Source organism: Fistularia commersonii, chromosome 31 (assembly GCF_037954325.1).
Source record: "Fistularia commersonii isolate RoL2024-O1a breed Wild chromosome 31, RoL_Fcom_v1.0, whole genome shotgun sequence".
Lineage (NCBI taxonomy): Eukaryota > Metazoa > Chordata > Actinopteri > Syngnathiformes > Fistulariidae > Fistularia > Fistularia commersonii.
Window position 1 is genome coordinate 9,309,867 of NC_141314.1, and position 16,117 is coordinate 9,325,983.

Below are 16,117 nucleotides of genomic sequence, written 5' to 3' on the forward strand. Positions count from 1 at the left end.
TATTCTGTTGCTGGCCTCTCACCCCAGCTGGAATTCATGATACTGTGGAGCCATAGTCTAGGGTTGCTTGTCCCCACTGACATTGACATCTTCCAAACTGCTGCAAATTATTGTCTTCTTCTCTAAGCCTGCCATCAAACAAGTTCAACTTGATACTTTGCTGTCTGTGAAAAAATTCCAGACAAATCCCTCAGTAGTATGTGGTGGCAGGGAAAAGTTGAAGAAGTAAAATCTTCCTCTCATGGCAACTGGACTTGATGCCTTCCCTTTTTGACAAGAATTAACCATGACCCGGATGGCTGAGAACCTCCACAGACAAGCAAAAGAATTGCAAGTCATGATATTTTCATTTATCTTAAAATAGCAGCTTCAATCATCCTTATCCATGCTTTGAGTTGACAGAGTCCCAGGACATGGTTACCACGGAGGAAATACTTGAGGGAGAATGATCTTTACTTTGTGAAGCGTCTCTTTGTCACCGTGCTCTGTTCTCCCTCGATGTGCAGCAAGTTAGATGTCCCTTGCCTCAGCTGTGCCTAAGTACTTTAGAGGTAGATGACATGTTGTTAGATAGCCTGTGCATTGCTCAGTGCCCAGGAATGTTACTGTAGTTGCGGAAAGCTGTCACTGGGCTGGAATTCAGGGACTGTTGTTAGCTGGTGCCTAGTCCTGGCTGTCAGCAATGCCATGCTGCTCAGTGGAGCGTGCCTGGACTGATAATGTGGCCATTGAGTTCGGTAACACCCTTTCACCCCCCTAGATTCACAAAACATTTTCCACCCAGCTGTGGCTTACCAGCTGTTTAAAATGTGAGCAAGCATTTTTGACATGATCTTTTGAAGTTAATGTGCACACAATGCATTTTTGGTGGCTACTTGGCGTTTTTGATTTAAATTATTCAAAACTTTCATTGTACATGTTTAATCATATACGCCTGGAATATAGTGGGCAGTATTAGGATCAAATGAATAAGTATAATATTTCTTATGTTGTTGAGCATCCTCTTTGTTACTTCAGCCTGCCCAGGTCCTTTTTTTTCCCTCTGTGCTGCCCTTCCCTCTTTTCCCGTGCCTTTGTCATCCCTCTGTTTCCATAGCTTATTGTGTGATATACATTTTAATCATTTCATCATGTACTTGGTAGGCCACAGGTGAACTACAAATGGATGGAAGTTTATTAAAGAAGCACTGATCACTATCTGCCCCCTGAAAATGGCCATATTGATTTTCTTCATAGGGGGAAATAACAGCCTGAGAGTACAGGCTATGTTTGAGCTTTCTGTTGTTGATCATTTCTACATTTTTTCCCCCTATTGGGCTAATAAGGTCAGAACCTGTGCAAGAACGAAGGGCTACAGTTTTATATAGTGATTTTTTTTTTTTTTTTTTAATATTTTTTTAAAAGTAAGCTTTAAATGCATTTTTTTGAGTGTCTATGAAACAGTTGCTGGTGACCCTTTGTTTTCGGTGTTATTGTGTAAATATAGATGCCACAGTGGTTTGCAATTTTTGCAGCAAGAACATTCTTTGCTCAGTTCCGGCAGAGGGCCATTCTGTGGGGAGTTTGTATGATCTCTCCATGTCGGCGCGGTTTCCTCTCGGATCTCCCGCTTCCTTCCACAATTGAAAAACATGCTGCAGGTTCATTGAAATTTCCCTCATGTGAATGGGAGGGTGAATGGTTGTTTACCTCTGTGTGGCCTTGTGAGTGACTGGCGAGTAGTCCAGGGTGAACCCCCGCTTTCCCAGTGACAGCTGGGTTAGGATCCAGCACCCCTGCGACCTGACTGCAGGTGCAAATGCGACGATTCATTTCTAAGGACTCCCATGTTTCTTTTCTTATTTGACCAAATAATTTTGCTCAGGAGTCCTTGTATTTACAAATAAGAATAAGAATAAGAATAAGAACAACTTTATCAATCCCGAAGGAAATTGCAGAATCCTTCACTTACTTCATGTGCGCTGTGATTTTTGTCATTTGCCAACTTACAGAAAAGAAGAGACAATAAGCTGGAGAAATATTTCTTTTTAGTAAATTAAGTTGTCTTACAATAACAGAAAATGAACTCTTCAAATCAAGGTCTAATGCTTTGCGGACTGCAGTATCAAATTTATCTGCAATTCACTCTTGCTATAAATACTGACAGTATGATTTGATGAAATAACATTTTGACGTTACAGGGAATTTATAAATTACGAATACATTTCATGAATTGTATTGATAAGTGATTTGTTCAAAATTGCGGTATATCTCACAACTATTTGATCTTATGAACTAATAGAAATGACCAGTATTTTCTCTTACCTCCCTTTTAAACAGCGAGTAATGTTAAGTATTAGTGTAAAGCAGTCTTTTTTTTTAATGCTGCCCTAAAATATATAAATATAAAAAACTATTCTAAATACTTGTCAGACATGCTGCCACAAAATTCCCTTTCTTTTGGCCCTACAAACTAATCTTTCAGTGTTTTCCATGCAGGCTATGCGATTGTTCATTCTTCTTAATTTTTCTGAGATAGCGATACAATTTTGAACCAATTCCCCAGGCTACTCTCTTATCACTCACCTACCTTTTGGTTTAGTTAAAAGCCAGTGTATATCAGATGTGGAGCGCTCCCTCTACGGCACTGGAACAGAAGCATTGTGTATATACAGTATCTGAAGAATCGCCTATTGTTCATTTGCGCCATCGGCAAAATAGTTAAATACATGGCATTTCCTTGCTAAATCCCCCCCCCCCCCCCCCCCCAATTTAAACATCTCCTCTGCATTTAGAAATTGTCCAGTGACCAGGTAGGTTATAGTTGTAAATTTTAGGTTTTCATAAAATAGTTGAAAGAATTCAACTGTGTCAAAAGCAATGGTCTTGCACATCTGTTTAAGAATGTTTTGCATTTTAAAGAAGAATGGTTCCTGGTCACAGACAAAGAATGAATCTTATTATACCCCCGAACTCGGGCCAACAGCAGAGTTAAATGTAATTGAAGTGATATCTGTTAACAGCAGATGTTTTTTTTCTCTTGCTTAATCTCAGGTGATTCAATGAGGGTGGCTTCTGGAGAATTTGCAGAAGACCCCTGCTCTTCTGTGAAGAGGGGCAATATGGTTCGTGCTGCCAGAGCGCTGTTGTCAGCTGTAACACATCTGCTAGTGCTGGCAGACATGTCTGATGTGTACAAGCTTCTCCTGCAGCTTAAACTGGTAAGATTGACACGTAATCCACACCATGAATCGTATTAACATGTTATACCAACCTGTAATGTTCCATATTTGGAAATCCCAAGTTGCTCTTTTTGGTTGTGTGAAAATCCTGATTTCCCAAGGGTTAATTAATGTGTGTCATTCTGCCATATCGTAATTTTACATCGACTGCACATTGGCAGTGATCCACAGTTGATTTATCGTTTTAAAAAGAAAAAAAAAAACTTAACATTTTATTTTAATTAATTTGATGATCTCATCTTTCAAAATGCCGATTATATATATTTTTTTCAACAATTTTCCCTCTCACCCATTTTTGGTCAGCATTCGCCAATCTTTTGATGTAGTCAGGTTACTGCAGGTAGGAAATGATCTATTGCTCAGCTCCATTCCTCACACATACTGAATTTACTGTACTCACACATTGAAAGAGAAGAAGTTTAACTGCATAAAAATGACACACTTTTGGCTCTCTGTGAGTCACAATGAAAACTGAAATATAAGGGCCACACATAAATTAGGTAAATACACATATCGTTTGCCAAAGCGCAGGCTTGCAAGAGGCTTTCCTGGTGGAAAATCAGGCATTCCAAGCATAATAAGCACAAACGGTATGACATTGTGAGGTACGTCGCTGTGATAATCAGAACATGTGGGAAATGTGTATTGTAGTATAAGGATTATTTAGGACACATGAGCAGTTATAAACCAACATTCTGTGTAAAGATTTAATAAGTCTGATAGACTGCCAATTACTTTTTACATTGAATCTGCTGTCCCGTCCTTCAGCTTTCCAAGAAACCTTGATTGGTCATCCGTTCAACCTGACCTTTAATTTACAATCATTCATATGACTTAATGGACTATAAAAACTCAGTTTCACACAGGTAATTCAAATTTTCACTGAATTGATGCATTTGGTTTGGGGATTTTGGGATTAACATTCCATTTTGAAATCTGAACATTTACGCTTAGGATGAAACAATGGACTCATCAGCAAGTTAGGAGAGCGTGGATTTATAATGTGATTCTACCCTTAAAAAACCTTTTGAAAGCATTGCCGTTCCTAACCTTTCTGATTTACCTGGTCCAGGTGGAAGACAATCTGATGAAAGTGCGCAATGCAGGAACAGAGCAGGACCTGGGTATCCAGTACAAGGCCTTGAAACCAGAAGTGGACAAGCTGAATATAATGGCTGCTAAGAGACAGCAGGTATTGCAACCGCCAAAATAGAACAACTTTAGATTACAAAGAATATGAATTTTGTGAGTGATTTATTCATGATGAGCTCAGTCATGTGCCATGCTGCACTGGAATTTTGACAGCTGAAGTTTTAGACAAGGCAGTTCTGTTAAACATACCATTTTAAGGGGGAACTTTTTTGCTGAAATGCATAAGAGATTAATAGGTTTTTTAAAAGATGTTCTTGACATGCCTGTGGTCTAGTTGTTTTTATAGGTAAATAAAGGATAGGTAAATAACTCAGACAGCAGGTAATATCGGTGAATAATGTGCAATTACTACTTATCATTGATATGGGCCGACTACAGCTTGAAATTTAGAACAATTTCATGTTGTATGACCAAGCTAGCTGCTCCAGTCTCAGCTTGATAGTCAAACCAAAGATCCTAAAATTTTCATGGGACATATTTTGGTCAGCACAATATAATCACAGTGAAACATAGGAACTTAAAGGAATGTGAGGACTTTCCAGCCAAACTGGACACTTGTCAATACACTGGGATTCCAAAAGGGTCAATTTCAAGAAAAGTAAAAACTTACAAATTCCCATGCAATCCAATCTTTCTATATTCCTGTTCATTATAATAATTTATTTTATGTGTAATTTAGCATCTCTCCATCAATAAAACATGTAGGTTTTTAGTTTAAGATTATAGTTAGCATTGACGTTTGGCCCATTGTTTCTTGGAACTCTGTTTTTAATTGTCAAAAATCTGAACAAAATGGCAAAATGAGTTAGAAAAAAAGGCGAACTAAAAGTTCAGTTGCTGTGCCATCAAACCAGTATGAATTCAAGAATTAATGGCACTTTCCCGCTGAATGCCTACAGCGGTGTTGGGGAGGGGGGAGCCCAGGGAGTGTTCCATTTTGAGGAGAGGCTTTTACTCTATGATGTAATTGAAAAATAATGCTGAAGTCTGAATAGCAATGCATTGCATTTCAAAGGCATATTATAATGGCCTGGTTATAACTGTTTTGTGACCGCAGGGAACAAAAATAAATCTGGGTCATCCAGAAAAAACTGTGTCACACTTAGTATTGCCATAAGTGCATGACAGGCCCATTTCAAATAGAAAGTAAATTAACATTTCACCCTGTTAAAGTAGCCCCGCTTTCTCCCCATAACTCTATTTTCTGTCCAATCTTCACTTTTTCTTTTGATCTAATTTACCAGGAATTAAAAGATGTCCACCACAAGGACCAAATGGCTGCTGCACGTGGGGTCCTGCAGAGGAACATCCCCATGTTGTATACAGCATCCCGTGCCTGCCTGCAGCATCCTGACGTGGCTGCTTACAAGGCTAACCGTGACCTGATCTACAAGCAGCTTCAGCACGCTGTCTCTGGCATCTCCAATGCTGCCCAGGCCACTGCCACTGAAGATTCAGCCCTCAATCAGCCAGCAGGGGGTGGAGAGCTGGCCGACGCCCTCAACAATTTTGATGTAAGTTTGCTCAGTGACCAAGTAACAGCTCATTTCCATCTGTCCTCTGCTACACTTTCAGGTATCAAAAATCAAAAACGATGAGGCTCGGGGCCATATTTCATCAAATTTGTCAGCCTTTCTCAAATAAAACAAATAAGCAAACAAACAAAAAAAACAACTTAATTTAATAGATGGCTTGTTCAGAGCAGTAATATTTAGGCCTGGGTTTGAGGTGGAAATCAGAATGAGCAACAGTAACTGCACAAACTGGGACATGGCTTCAAGGTACATTGAATATGTTAGTGACTCAAGATTACCTCATCTCTTGATTTACTCCTGTCTTTATGTTATTGGCAGAGAGGAGAAAAAAGTATTTAATGGATCCTGATAATGATTGATTTTCATGAATATTGTATTATCCAGTACTATTCTGGACGAGGTGGGAGTAAATTTCTATTTAAATACCTAGTTAAAAATATAAAAATATTAACCCATTTAGAGTTCCTTCATAATATTTAATAGGGTTCTAAAAGCGAAGCATTATTTCTGAACAACGCTCCTAAACCTTGGAGGTAGGGGGAGAATACAAAATTTTCATTTTTTCATCAAAACCTCTACTACTCTCTTAGGGCAGAGATAGAGACCTTAAGTATAGATGACTCTGAGAGCATAGAATTTTGACTTAATTTGGAAATTGTTTTTTGGCCCGATTTTGGAGTCATTTTTGAAAATGATGACATTTTATGAATAAGCACATTTCTCATCCAGCTTTAAAGAGAGAACCGTCCACACACTTCATTTGGTTTTTCAGTGTGTGGTGATGGAATTCAGGCCAGCCTGATGGCAGACTAACTCCTCGAGCAAAACATGGCCACTTGGCTTGAATTTGTGTGGGGTTGGGCAATGGTAAGAGAATTAATCTAAACTGACATTAAGAACCTCATTTCGACTTAATGTTGCTCATGTCAGTTAATCATCATCAGTCCTGTGTGTGTACAAGAGTACGGTGTTAGTCTTTAAGTACCACATGTTTGTTTTCTCCATAATTTTGCAAATAGGGGCTTTTCACTTGCTCAGTTTTTGTCAGCGTTTAACTTGGTGTTGAACTTGCACTGACACTGTGCTATATATTTACCCATACCCATAGATTACCCATGGGATTGATGAGGTTTGCATGCTTTTGGCGTACATGCCCATGGCGATATGACAAACTTGACATTTAACAGTCATCTTAGTGAAGTTCTGGGGTACCTGGTAGTTTTGTGTCTGTCTTTTACATCAATTTGTTCTCTTATTCGGAGTGTCTTTGAACAGGATTAAATGGAAGTTTTAATTGTGGAGTTTTTATGTTTCAGAAAAATTTGGAGAGCCAACAGCAACAGAACCCAATGACACCTTTGGTCTGTCAATTGATAACTAACTCTGAAACTGTAGCGTGAAGGTAGCGTCAACATCTCCTTGTTTTTGCCCCTTAATCATAAGGTTGAGTAAAAATACCCAAATTAAAAAGAATACTTGAGAAAACTGAATAGTTTTAAACATATAAGTTCATGGGTATTTTTCCCAGATCAATGTAACCATATGTGCTATTATAAACATCCTCCAAAAAGTAAGCTAGACAGTATTTTGTTTTTTGATTTTTAGATTTGCACTTCTTTGAATACACAGTTTTTATCTGGAAGTTTCAGAGACAAATGTCCCTATGAAAACCATTAACTGCAATATCTCGGTAAAAATAAATCTTGGCTGCTGCCTTCAGAATGATTGTTTTTACCATTTTCCACCAGATCAAGCAATTTTGATGCATGCCTTGATTTGTTTCCACTTCACAGCGGTGCTGCTATATTATGGAGCACTGAAGATAATGATGTCAGTTGTGAAGAAACTTTGTAATCTGTCATCTAAGCCGAGTAAGCTCAGCCAGGTGTCTTAAAATTGTAATTGGTTGTTAGAATGAAAATCAACTCTGACAGTGAGGGTTGGTACAGTATTACAAACACTTTCGGTCTTCAGCATCAACATCCTATTTTTTTCAGCAAATGTTACAGAGTACAATTTAATAGTCTACATTTCAGTTACTGATGTAGACCACAACTGAGTGTGCGTGTAGCAAAGTTATAGTATAATATTTGACTTTTACAGGTGTAGAGTATCACTGTTTTAATATGATTATTGTTAACTGTTTGAGTTAATTACATTATTCCTTTCACAAACTGTAGTTGTACAAATTCAATTATCAAAAAACAAATATTGTATCGTGACATTGGTACCCGTAGTGGTTGAAATGTCCAACCATAATTCATCAACCCTTTAAAGACCTTTTCTGTCTCACCCAGGCCAATTTTATTACAGTCTTGAAATCTTCTGTTTAAAAATAATTGGAGCAAAAACATTTTTGTTTCAGCAGTGGTATGCCACATTATGAAATGGCACACTTCGCCCATTGACAATCAGTCTTTCCCCACCAAGATTATTTGTATGTGAGAGCCTCGGCAAGCTCATTTGGGCGGCTAATGCAAGGAAAAATGATCATATCACTCAGCCCTCCGAATCCCGAATATGTCTGTTTCCTCCTCCGTGTCTCTCATGTGCCTGTTGCCATGGAAATATGACACGCAAGCAGGGGAGGTCAGATGAGATGGAATAAAGGGGGCTGGATGTGGCTGCGATAGTGGGTGGCCTGCCTGATAAACTACAATCCTAATTACAGAATTGCTGAATAATTCCTGCACGTCTAGATAAGCACACGTTGCCTGTCTTAGAAGGAGTTGGCTTTCTTTCAGCTGCCACAAGTGTCAGTGATACCTAAACCCAATGCAGTGTCTCCGGCATGTTAACTAGTTGCCTCCCTCAGTAGGCGTACCTCCTGTGAAATCAGAGATGTTTCTGTTCTCCCCCAGCCTCTAATACTCACACATCCAACAGGTCATTGTACTTCAGAAAAAAAGATGGTATCTATACATCAGACTCATAATCTATCCTATCATGTATTTTTAATGCCCTGTCCAGTGCAAGAGGGCATTTGTAATATATGCTTGGTAAATGCGAAATTATCAGTCAATATATATAGTACCAAACTCAGTGAAAATTTTCCATTTGTTCTCTTGACCGTTTATTTGGCCAATATTTAACTTGGAAGTTGTAGTAATTTGATATCTCCTGCAATGGATTTGGCTGCTTAGTTTTTGGTTCAACAAACGTCTCATTTACATAATCTCCAGACACTATCTTGAGCAAGAGGGGAAAAAAAAACCCCTCCATGAACGAAACAAAAGTAGAAGCTATCGGAAGTAATGCAAAAAAGGAAACTGGTAAAATGGGAGTTTTTTTTATGCATCTATCAATGTAAGAATTTTTTGACAGTGAAAATGATTCTACTTTTTGAAGTGTTGCAAACAAATTAATTTGATCTTTTATTCAATATTACATGGAATTCAAATATCCAATGTTTATAAGGTCTATAATGTAAAGGTTTATGTATGAGATACGTTTTATTGAAGATTTCTCAAAACTCAGAGATGCCGTTTTGCTGTTTTTGTGATGCCCAGTTGATTTGATGGCCATTGTCCAGCCAAGCAGTTAATTTTCCCATTTGCCTGTCAGTATCTGGAGTTAGTTCCAGCCATTTTTCTCAGATTTTGCTTAAGTTTGTGTGGGAGAGATCTGTTGACCATGAAAACTTATTGCATTTTCAATCTGTAATTTCCCATTTGACTCTTCCCTTGCAGAAGCAAATCATCGTGGACCCCTTGGCCTTTAGTGAGGAGCGCTTCCGCCCCTCCCTGGAGGAGCGCCTTGAGAGCATTATCAGTGGTGCTGCCCTCATGGCTGACTCCTCCTGCACAAGGGACGACCGCAGGGAGCGCATCGTGGCTGAATGCAATTCTGTACGCCAGGCACTTCAGGATCTGCTGTCTGAGTATATGGGCAATGTAAGTAACTTTTTGCTACTCTACCTTCTTTTATTCTTTGAAGACAGCACAAAATATCATTGAAAGAAAACTTGCATAATTTTAGACATGAGCAAATAGTGACACTGTTTGCATCTGCTTTAGTTCAAATGAAGCTGGGGACACGCTACACAACTTTCAGTCCGTATACACTGACTGACTGACTGGTTAGCTGTTTTTGACTGCTCAAATATTTGGGATTGACTGATTCCAGACTACATGATTTGTCAAACCAACTGAACATATCAAACTGTTGTGCAAACTCTGGCGAGAGTGACCATCACTGTGAGAGCAACAGTTTAGGGGGTAAACAAACATGCCGCTGCTGTTTGTCGCCTGATACTGCTGTTTGTGTCTTCTGACACTATTTCCTTTGCTTTTGTCCAACCCACTCTTTGTAATTGGCTGGCAGCAACATGTGTTTGCAGTTGGGTCAATAATCAGCACATTCTCCCTGATTGCGTCCAGAGCGAGCTCAAAAATTTAGATTGGTTGATTGACTGCGACTGAGGTGGGGCCACTTATTCCCCTTTCACACTTGTTGATTGAGGTCATTACCCTTCACACACTAAAGCGATTTCTGTGCCGACTCGTCACACAGAATGTCTCCAATGATCACTGAACGTTACCTACTGTGCCAGACTGAATTGTGGGTAGAATCAGACAAAAAAAACATTTTTGTGTATTGTCCTGACAGTTGTGGTCATGAACCCGGAGCGCTCATGTAATTCCTGGCAAAGAAATCCAGGCAAATCAAGTCAAATGGAAGGAAGATGGTAGTATGGCTAATATGCAAGTGTCAGAATAATGAGGTCAAAGTGTAAAGGATGTCACAGGTAGAATTGCAAGCCTCAACATCCCGTTAGACACTTTCATTTTTTTAAGTAGGCTGCGCCTGTTACCTCGTAATGAAGATTGGCTCTTGCTCTCTGGGGGAGTAGGCCATGTGCTACTATCTTCTTTTTCTTATTTTGCTGATTAGTGCTTTTCAGGTGGCGGTTAGGTGACATTTACATTCCGACATGCTTTGAGAACAATGAAAAACATCTCAATGGAAACAACATATATGTAAAAAAATAATTTTCATTTTATTTGATATGCAATATGATACTTCCATGAAAATTGTGAAGTTGAATTTAAAGATGAGACTGTGAGATAGAACCTTTAACTTAACCTTTTTCTGTTGCATCCCTTCTGCTACTTCACATCTCTAGCACAGACAATGTGAAGGTACAGAAGATAATAAACCAATATTGTGCATTTCTAATTTGACAAACTTATTTACTGGTGATGACAGTTGGCTAACCCCCAGATACATTATCAATAGTTACCTGTCATTTTTAATTACGCACTCATCTAAAGGACAGGAGAAGTCAAGTTGATTTAACTGCGGTGTCATAAGTAGAAGATGGAAGAGGAGGACGAGCCATTTCTATACACGTGCAATAGTTGTTTTGGGATCAGTGATGGTCCTTCTGTTTGTCTTCATTCCTGGAAATGAGGTACCGTTTTGTGATGATCATTTTACTCGACAAGAGCTTGACAGCTCAGTCGGCGATGGATCGAGGCAGTTGGGGTTAATGTTGCTTTAGCCCTGCCATATAGTATGACCTCTGTTATTCCATATTGTCGTGACAGTTTGACATGTCGTGTTGAGCGTAACTGTTTCTGCCACTTTTTATTAATAATGCATCTCTAGTTCTTAGCATCTGTCCATGTTTTGTTTAACAGAAGAGAGTGATGCAAGGTTGCTTTGACACATTCAGCTACTGACATTTAAATTCCTTCAAGTTGAGGTGATACATTATCATTTGGACCTGGCTGAAAAGAACATGCAGGGCCACTGCAGCAGGACCCCTGCCTCTTCTCATGAGTGGGTTTTATCTGTCCGTCCCAATAAAGTTACTTGGTCTGCAATCTTGGGCAGCTTTCACACACTTCTTTTTCTTCTTGCTGAATCAGTCTTTTTGTTAGCTTTTCATTCGATGCCTCCCTTTTTAATCCTTTTTGCTATATTACGTCATCATGTCATCAATGGCTTGCTTTTCTTTTCCTTTTTTAAGTTTGAAAGAATTTCTTGTAACTTGCCATTGTTGCCAAGATAGTGTCTATAAGACAAGTGAAGTTGTCATTGGTGCAAATAGTTTTGCTTTGAACTTGATGCACTGCAGAAAGAGAACTGCTCATGAATTCATATCCAGGGACTTTTTAACATACATGCCACAAATGAAGTTGGACAGGTTGTTTCTTTTTTGATGAATGTTACCCACTCCTTGTCACATTAAAACACAATCTCATTATGGGAATACATTTGGACAGAAGTCGTACCTATGAAATGAGAAAAGTGAGTGCATTGGATTATCAGATGTAGGAGCACGGGCCAAGGATGGGCGTTCTGTTAATCCTCAAAAATATACAATATTCAAAGTGGGAAAATCTCTTGCAAGATCAGTGTGAATATGTTCAATTAATCTAAACTTAATCCAATCTAAACGCATAATTAAAACAAATTACACTCCTTACAGTGCAACAGGAAAAAGATTTAGTGTCCCCAAGGCTTTTCGTATATTTACAGCCTCCATAAAACACTGGTCTGTCAGTAAAAGCCTGTCAGGCAACAGTTTCCAGACCTGGTCCTTGATCTTTTGGTGTTAAAATACAACACTTTTTGAAAGACTTCCCTGAGATACACCCGAAAAGACAAGAATTCACGAAATAAATCTTTTGGACTACATGCTATGACCAAGCTATGATCGAAGTCGAATTCCGTTTTATTTTTCTTGTTACATTGGTAAATTAAATTTCCTTTTAAAACTACTACCACCCTTTTTTTGGAGAACACTCATTGTATAATCCCTCAGTGTTTATTTACCTTTCAGTTTTCAATTTAATCTAAGAGGCTGTTTATTTCTGCCCTTGGGACAACGTAATTCCATTCCTGTGAATGTAGACATGGCCAATGTTAAATAGTCCTCTTCTGCAATTAAATTATTTTAAGGTCAAGAAGATATATACCACAAGACAGATTTGCAATCTCATTCTAATTAGTCTTTTTTCCAGGACAACTACGGAAAGCAGTGGTCAGTAGTCTAGTAGGAGAACGTAAAGAAAACAAGAGCAAAGCAACATGTCCCGGAAACCTTATCTTTGCTGTGATATCTAAATATGTTCCTATTGAGAAGTCCTGTTTTGAGATCCTTCCTTGTTTCAGTGGTACAATTACATTTTAGACTTATTTAATCTTTATAGTATGGTTTTCAACATTTAAAGGCAGTCGCATGAAACAGGGATTGCTTTAGTTTCATCCTTTCTTGGTGGACTTTTTAAAATTCAATTAGTGTTCTTTTATGAGATGAATTTATAGCATAATCAATATGGAAACTTGCATCAGCAGTTTTAAATGGATGAAGCCCTTAGTTTACGTGTGGATTTCTGATATACCTGACTAGATTATCACTACATTTCTTTAATGTGAATTCTAGAAAATAGTGTGAACCAGGATTTAGTATCCTTGCTAATCCAATTAACCTTGTTTTTCGTTATTTTTGAAATTTTATTTGCTTCTAATTGTTCTTGTCTTGGAGGAGTCTCAGTAGCGTAGTGGTTAGTGCGTCAGGATCACAACAAAAAGTTTGATTGGATTCTAATAGCCCTTGATTCTCCAACATTCCAAAAACACTCAGTAGATTAGATGAATTGAATACCTTGCCCAGCTGTTTGACTGAGAATCTATCTGTGGGTGTGTGTGCATGTATGTGTGTGTATATATGTATATATGTGTGTGTGTGTGTGTGTGTGTGTGTATACAAACACACATGTATGCATGTATGTATGTATCTGTACCACTTAGGCACTCGGGGTCGAAGCCAGTCCCAGCTGTCATATATATTCTTTGCAGAATATATATATATGTATATATATATATATATTACAGAGAATGAATAACCTTGTCGTATGTCTTTTGCATATCTGCAACTAATATTGCTTTGGCCATTTTCAGGGGCTGATGGTATCTGCTTTATGAAGGTACATTTGAAAGAGTTTACATTTTAACTGATTTTTTTTTAAGAAAGTCTTTCGTGATAAAATGCCCTGTTTTCTTATTTAATGCCACCAACTAGCCTGTTAGCCCATCCACTGTATTTCCAAACAAAATCAATGGCTTATCTTATTTCCAGTGTTGTTTTCTGTTCATTTACTGTTGATATAAGAGCATGCTACAGTTGAGAAAGAAATACACAGAGGCAAGAAAAGCTGATTGATGGAAGGAGCAACACCTGTGACCTTACATTGAACAGTACTCTTAAAAAGCCAATTAAGTCAGTCAACTGAAGTCCAACGATTGGAACCAGAACAAAGTTCGCAGCATGTCGGCCCGACCCTGTATCCAAGTAAACTCAACCGCTGAGTCATCGATACACGTTCAACCAAAAATCTGCGATGCAGAAGCCATTTGTTGCTGATAGGCTCATGTTTCTGTTGCTTTTAGTTATCCAACTCGCTTGTGCTCTTTGCAGAATTTGCCTTCAAAAAATAATTCATTTTATTTTGAGGGTGAACAAAAGCTTTTGTAATAACAGCTTTTGTTACAAATTTGTAGGTTCCAACTGATTCTGGATTCATTAAAGGGGGTTTTCTTAGATTGTGAGAAATTCAGATTATTTACTCTGTTAATGTATTGGCAATAAAGTCATACGCAGTTTTTGTAGTTGTTTTTTTTATTATCTGCCATGTTTAAGTATGCACACACACACACACGAGCTTCACCATTAAACTGTACTTGATGTTGTTTTAAATATGCTTACTGTACTCTAGCCGCTAACCACTGTAAAATATTATTAATTCATTAATGCATAGGTTTAAATTCTCAGCTTTTCATTTATATAAAGCGGATTGTCGTTTGAGAGGGACAGATGTTTTGGGCTGTTTCAGAACCATATTTTCAAATAAGGGATTCCATCTTTTTCTTTCTAAACTTCTGATAAAGGGTAAACATCTAGAATGAGAATTTCTAAATGCATAATACAGCATTTGGTCATGTTGGACAAACTTAATAAAGGCCCTCATAATGTGGCAAACTATATTTGTCAGAATCCCTTTCAATTACCACAACTAAAACAGTCCAGCCGTAAACAAAATGACCAGGTGGTCATCATCTCCGACAACTCTGACACCACAGATCAATATTTGAGTTACTCCTAACAAAGCCATTGGCGATTATGAAATGTATATTGTCTTGGTCATGTAAACTTCACTGTTGTCCTCATTAAACCGGTTTCATGCAGTCTCAGAAATAACAATTTCTGCTATTTTGACTATGTAACAAGAAATGATTTTGTTAGATGGTGGTGGCATTCTTTCACTTTCCAGCATTGCATCTCAACAAAATTTGCTTAGCATTTACAATCTACATATATCGGCTGGACTTGTTCAATTGTCTTCTTTGTGTCACATGAATAGGGAAATAATTGTTTGTACTTTTACTGATTGGCTTGATAATGTTGGCTACTTCACTGCAAAAGTATATCATAAGCATAAGTGATGTAGTTGTTTTCAGGGCCAGGGTTATATTGAAGTTAGAATTGGTAAGGGTGTCACAGTTTTGCTCTACAGCAGTTATTTGTTTTTTTCCAGCCCACATTTTCATTGTTTGGCCTTAAGTAGGTCAAAAGTTGCTTCTCAGACTCTTGAATGTATCTATATATCTCAGAATGAAGACTTCAGAATTAGTTTCATTAAATAGTTGCAGAATGTGACCAATTTCTAGTGACGACAAAAAATCTAAATCTGAATTTTAATGTATCATAACTTAAACATTGTTTCCCTTTTAATACATTCAACTGTTCCTGCTTGGTTATAAATACAAATTAATCTTGCTAAATGTTTTGCATGTAAGTAGGACAGCGTTTCCCAGTTTGCTGCAGTATGAAATTGTCAACTAGTATACTGCTGCACACTACTTTTCAGTTACTGGCAGAAAATCCGTCGTGGACTGAGCTCACTGTTTCATTTCTGCATAGTGTGCTGTGTGAAGTCAGTCTGTACTGCTGTCTGACAGAGTGACCGAATTCTTGGAGAGTATTTCATGGAGTTGGAACAAGTTGTGCTGAGGGGGAGAAAAAAAAATCTCTTAAATGCCACCATTTCTAAAATAGTCCAGCGGTTATCTCTATCCCTGCCAAAATGTTTATATCGCAATGATCGTCCAGCATGTATACGGATGTGTCCATAATGGGGAACATTTTGACTGAACAATTGATTTGGCCCTGCTAGTTTGTATTTTGTTTTTGCTTTCAGA

General features: G+C 38.1%; 1 protein-coding gene across 1 annotated transcript in view; it reads left to right on the forward strand.

The window, feature by feature from the left end:
- ctnna1 (catenin (cadherin-associated protein), alpha 1) overlaps window positions 1-16,117 on the forward strand; it is a 65,882-nt gene that overhangs the window by 6,179 nt on the left and 43,586 nt on the right. Inside the window, exons 4-7 of the mRNA XM_086178551.1 lie at window positions 3,034-3,200; window positions 4,294-4,413; window positions 5,618-5,887; window positions 9,598-9,801. Coding sequence (XP_086034677.1) covers window positions 3,034-3,200; window positions 4,294-4,413; window positions 5,618-5,887; window positions 9,598-9,801 — 761 coding nt within the window. The remainder of the gene's footprint in view (window positions 1-3,033; window positions 3,201-4,293; window positions 4,414-5,617; window positions 5,888-9,597; window positions 9,802-16,117) is intronic.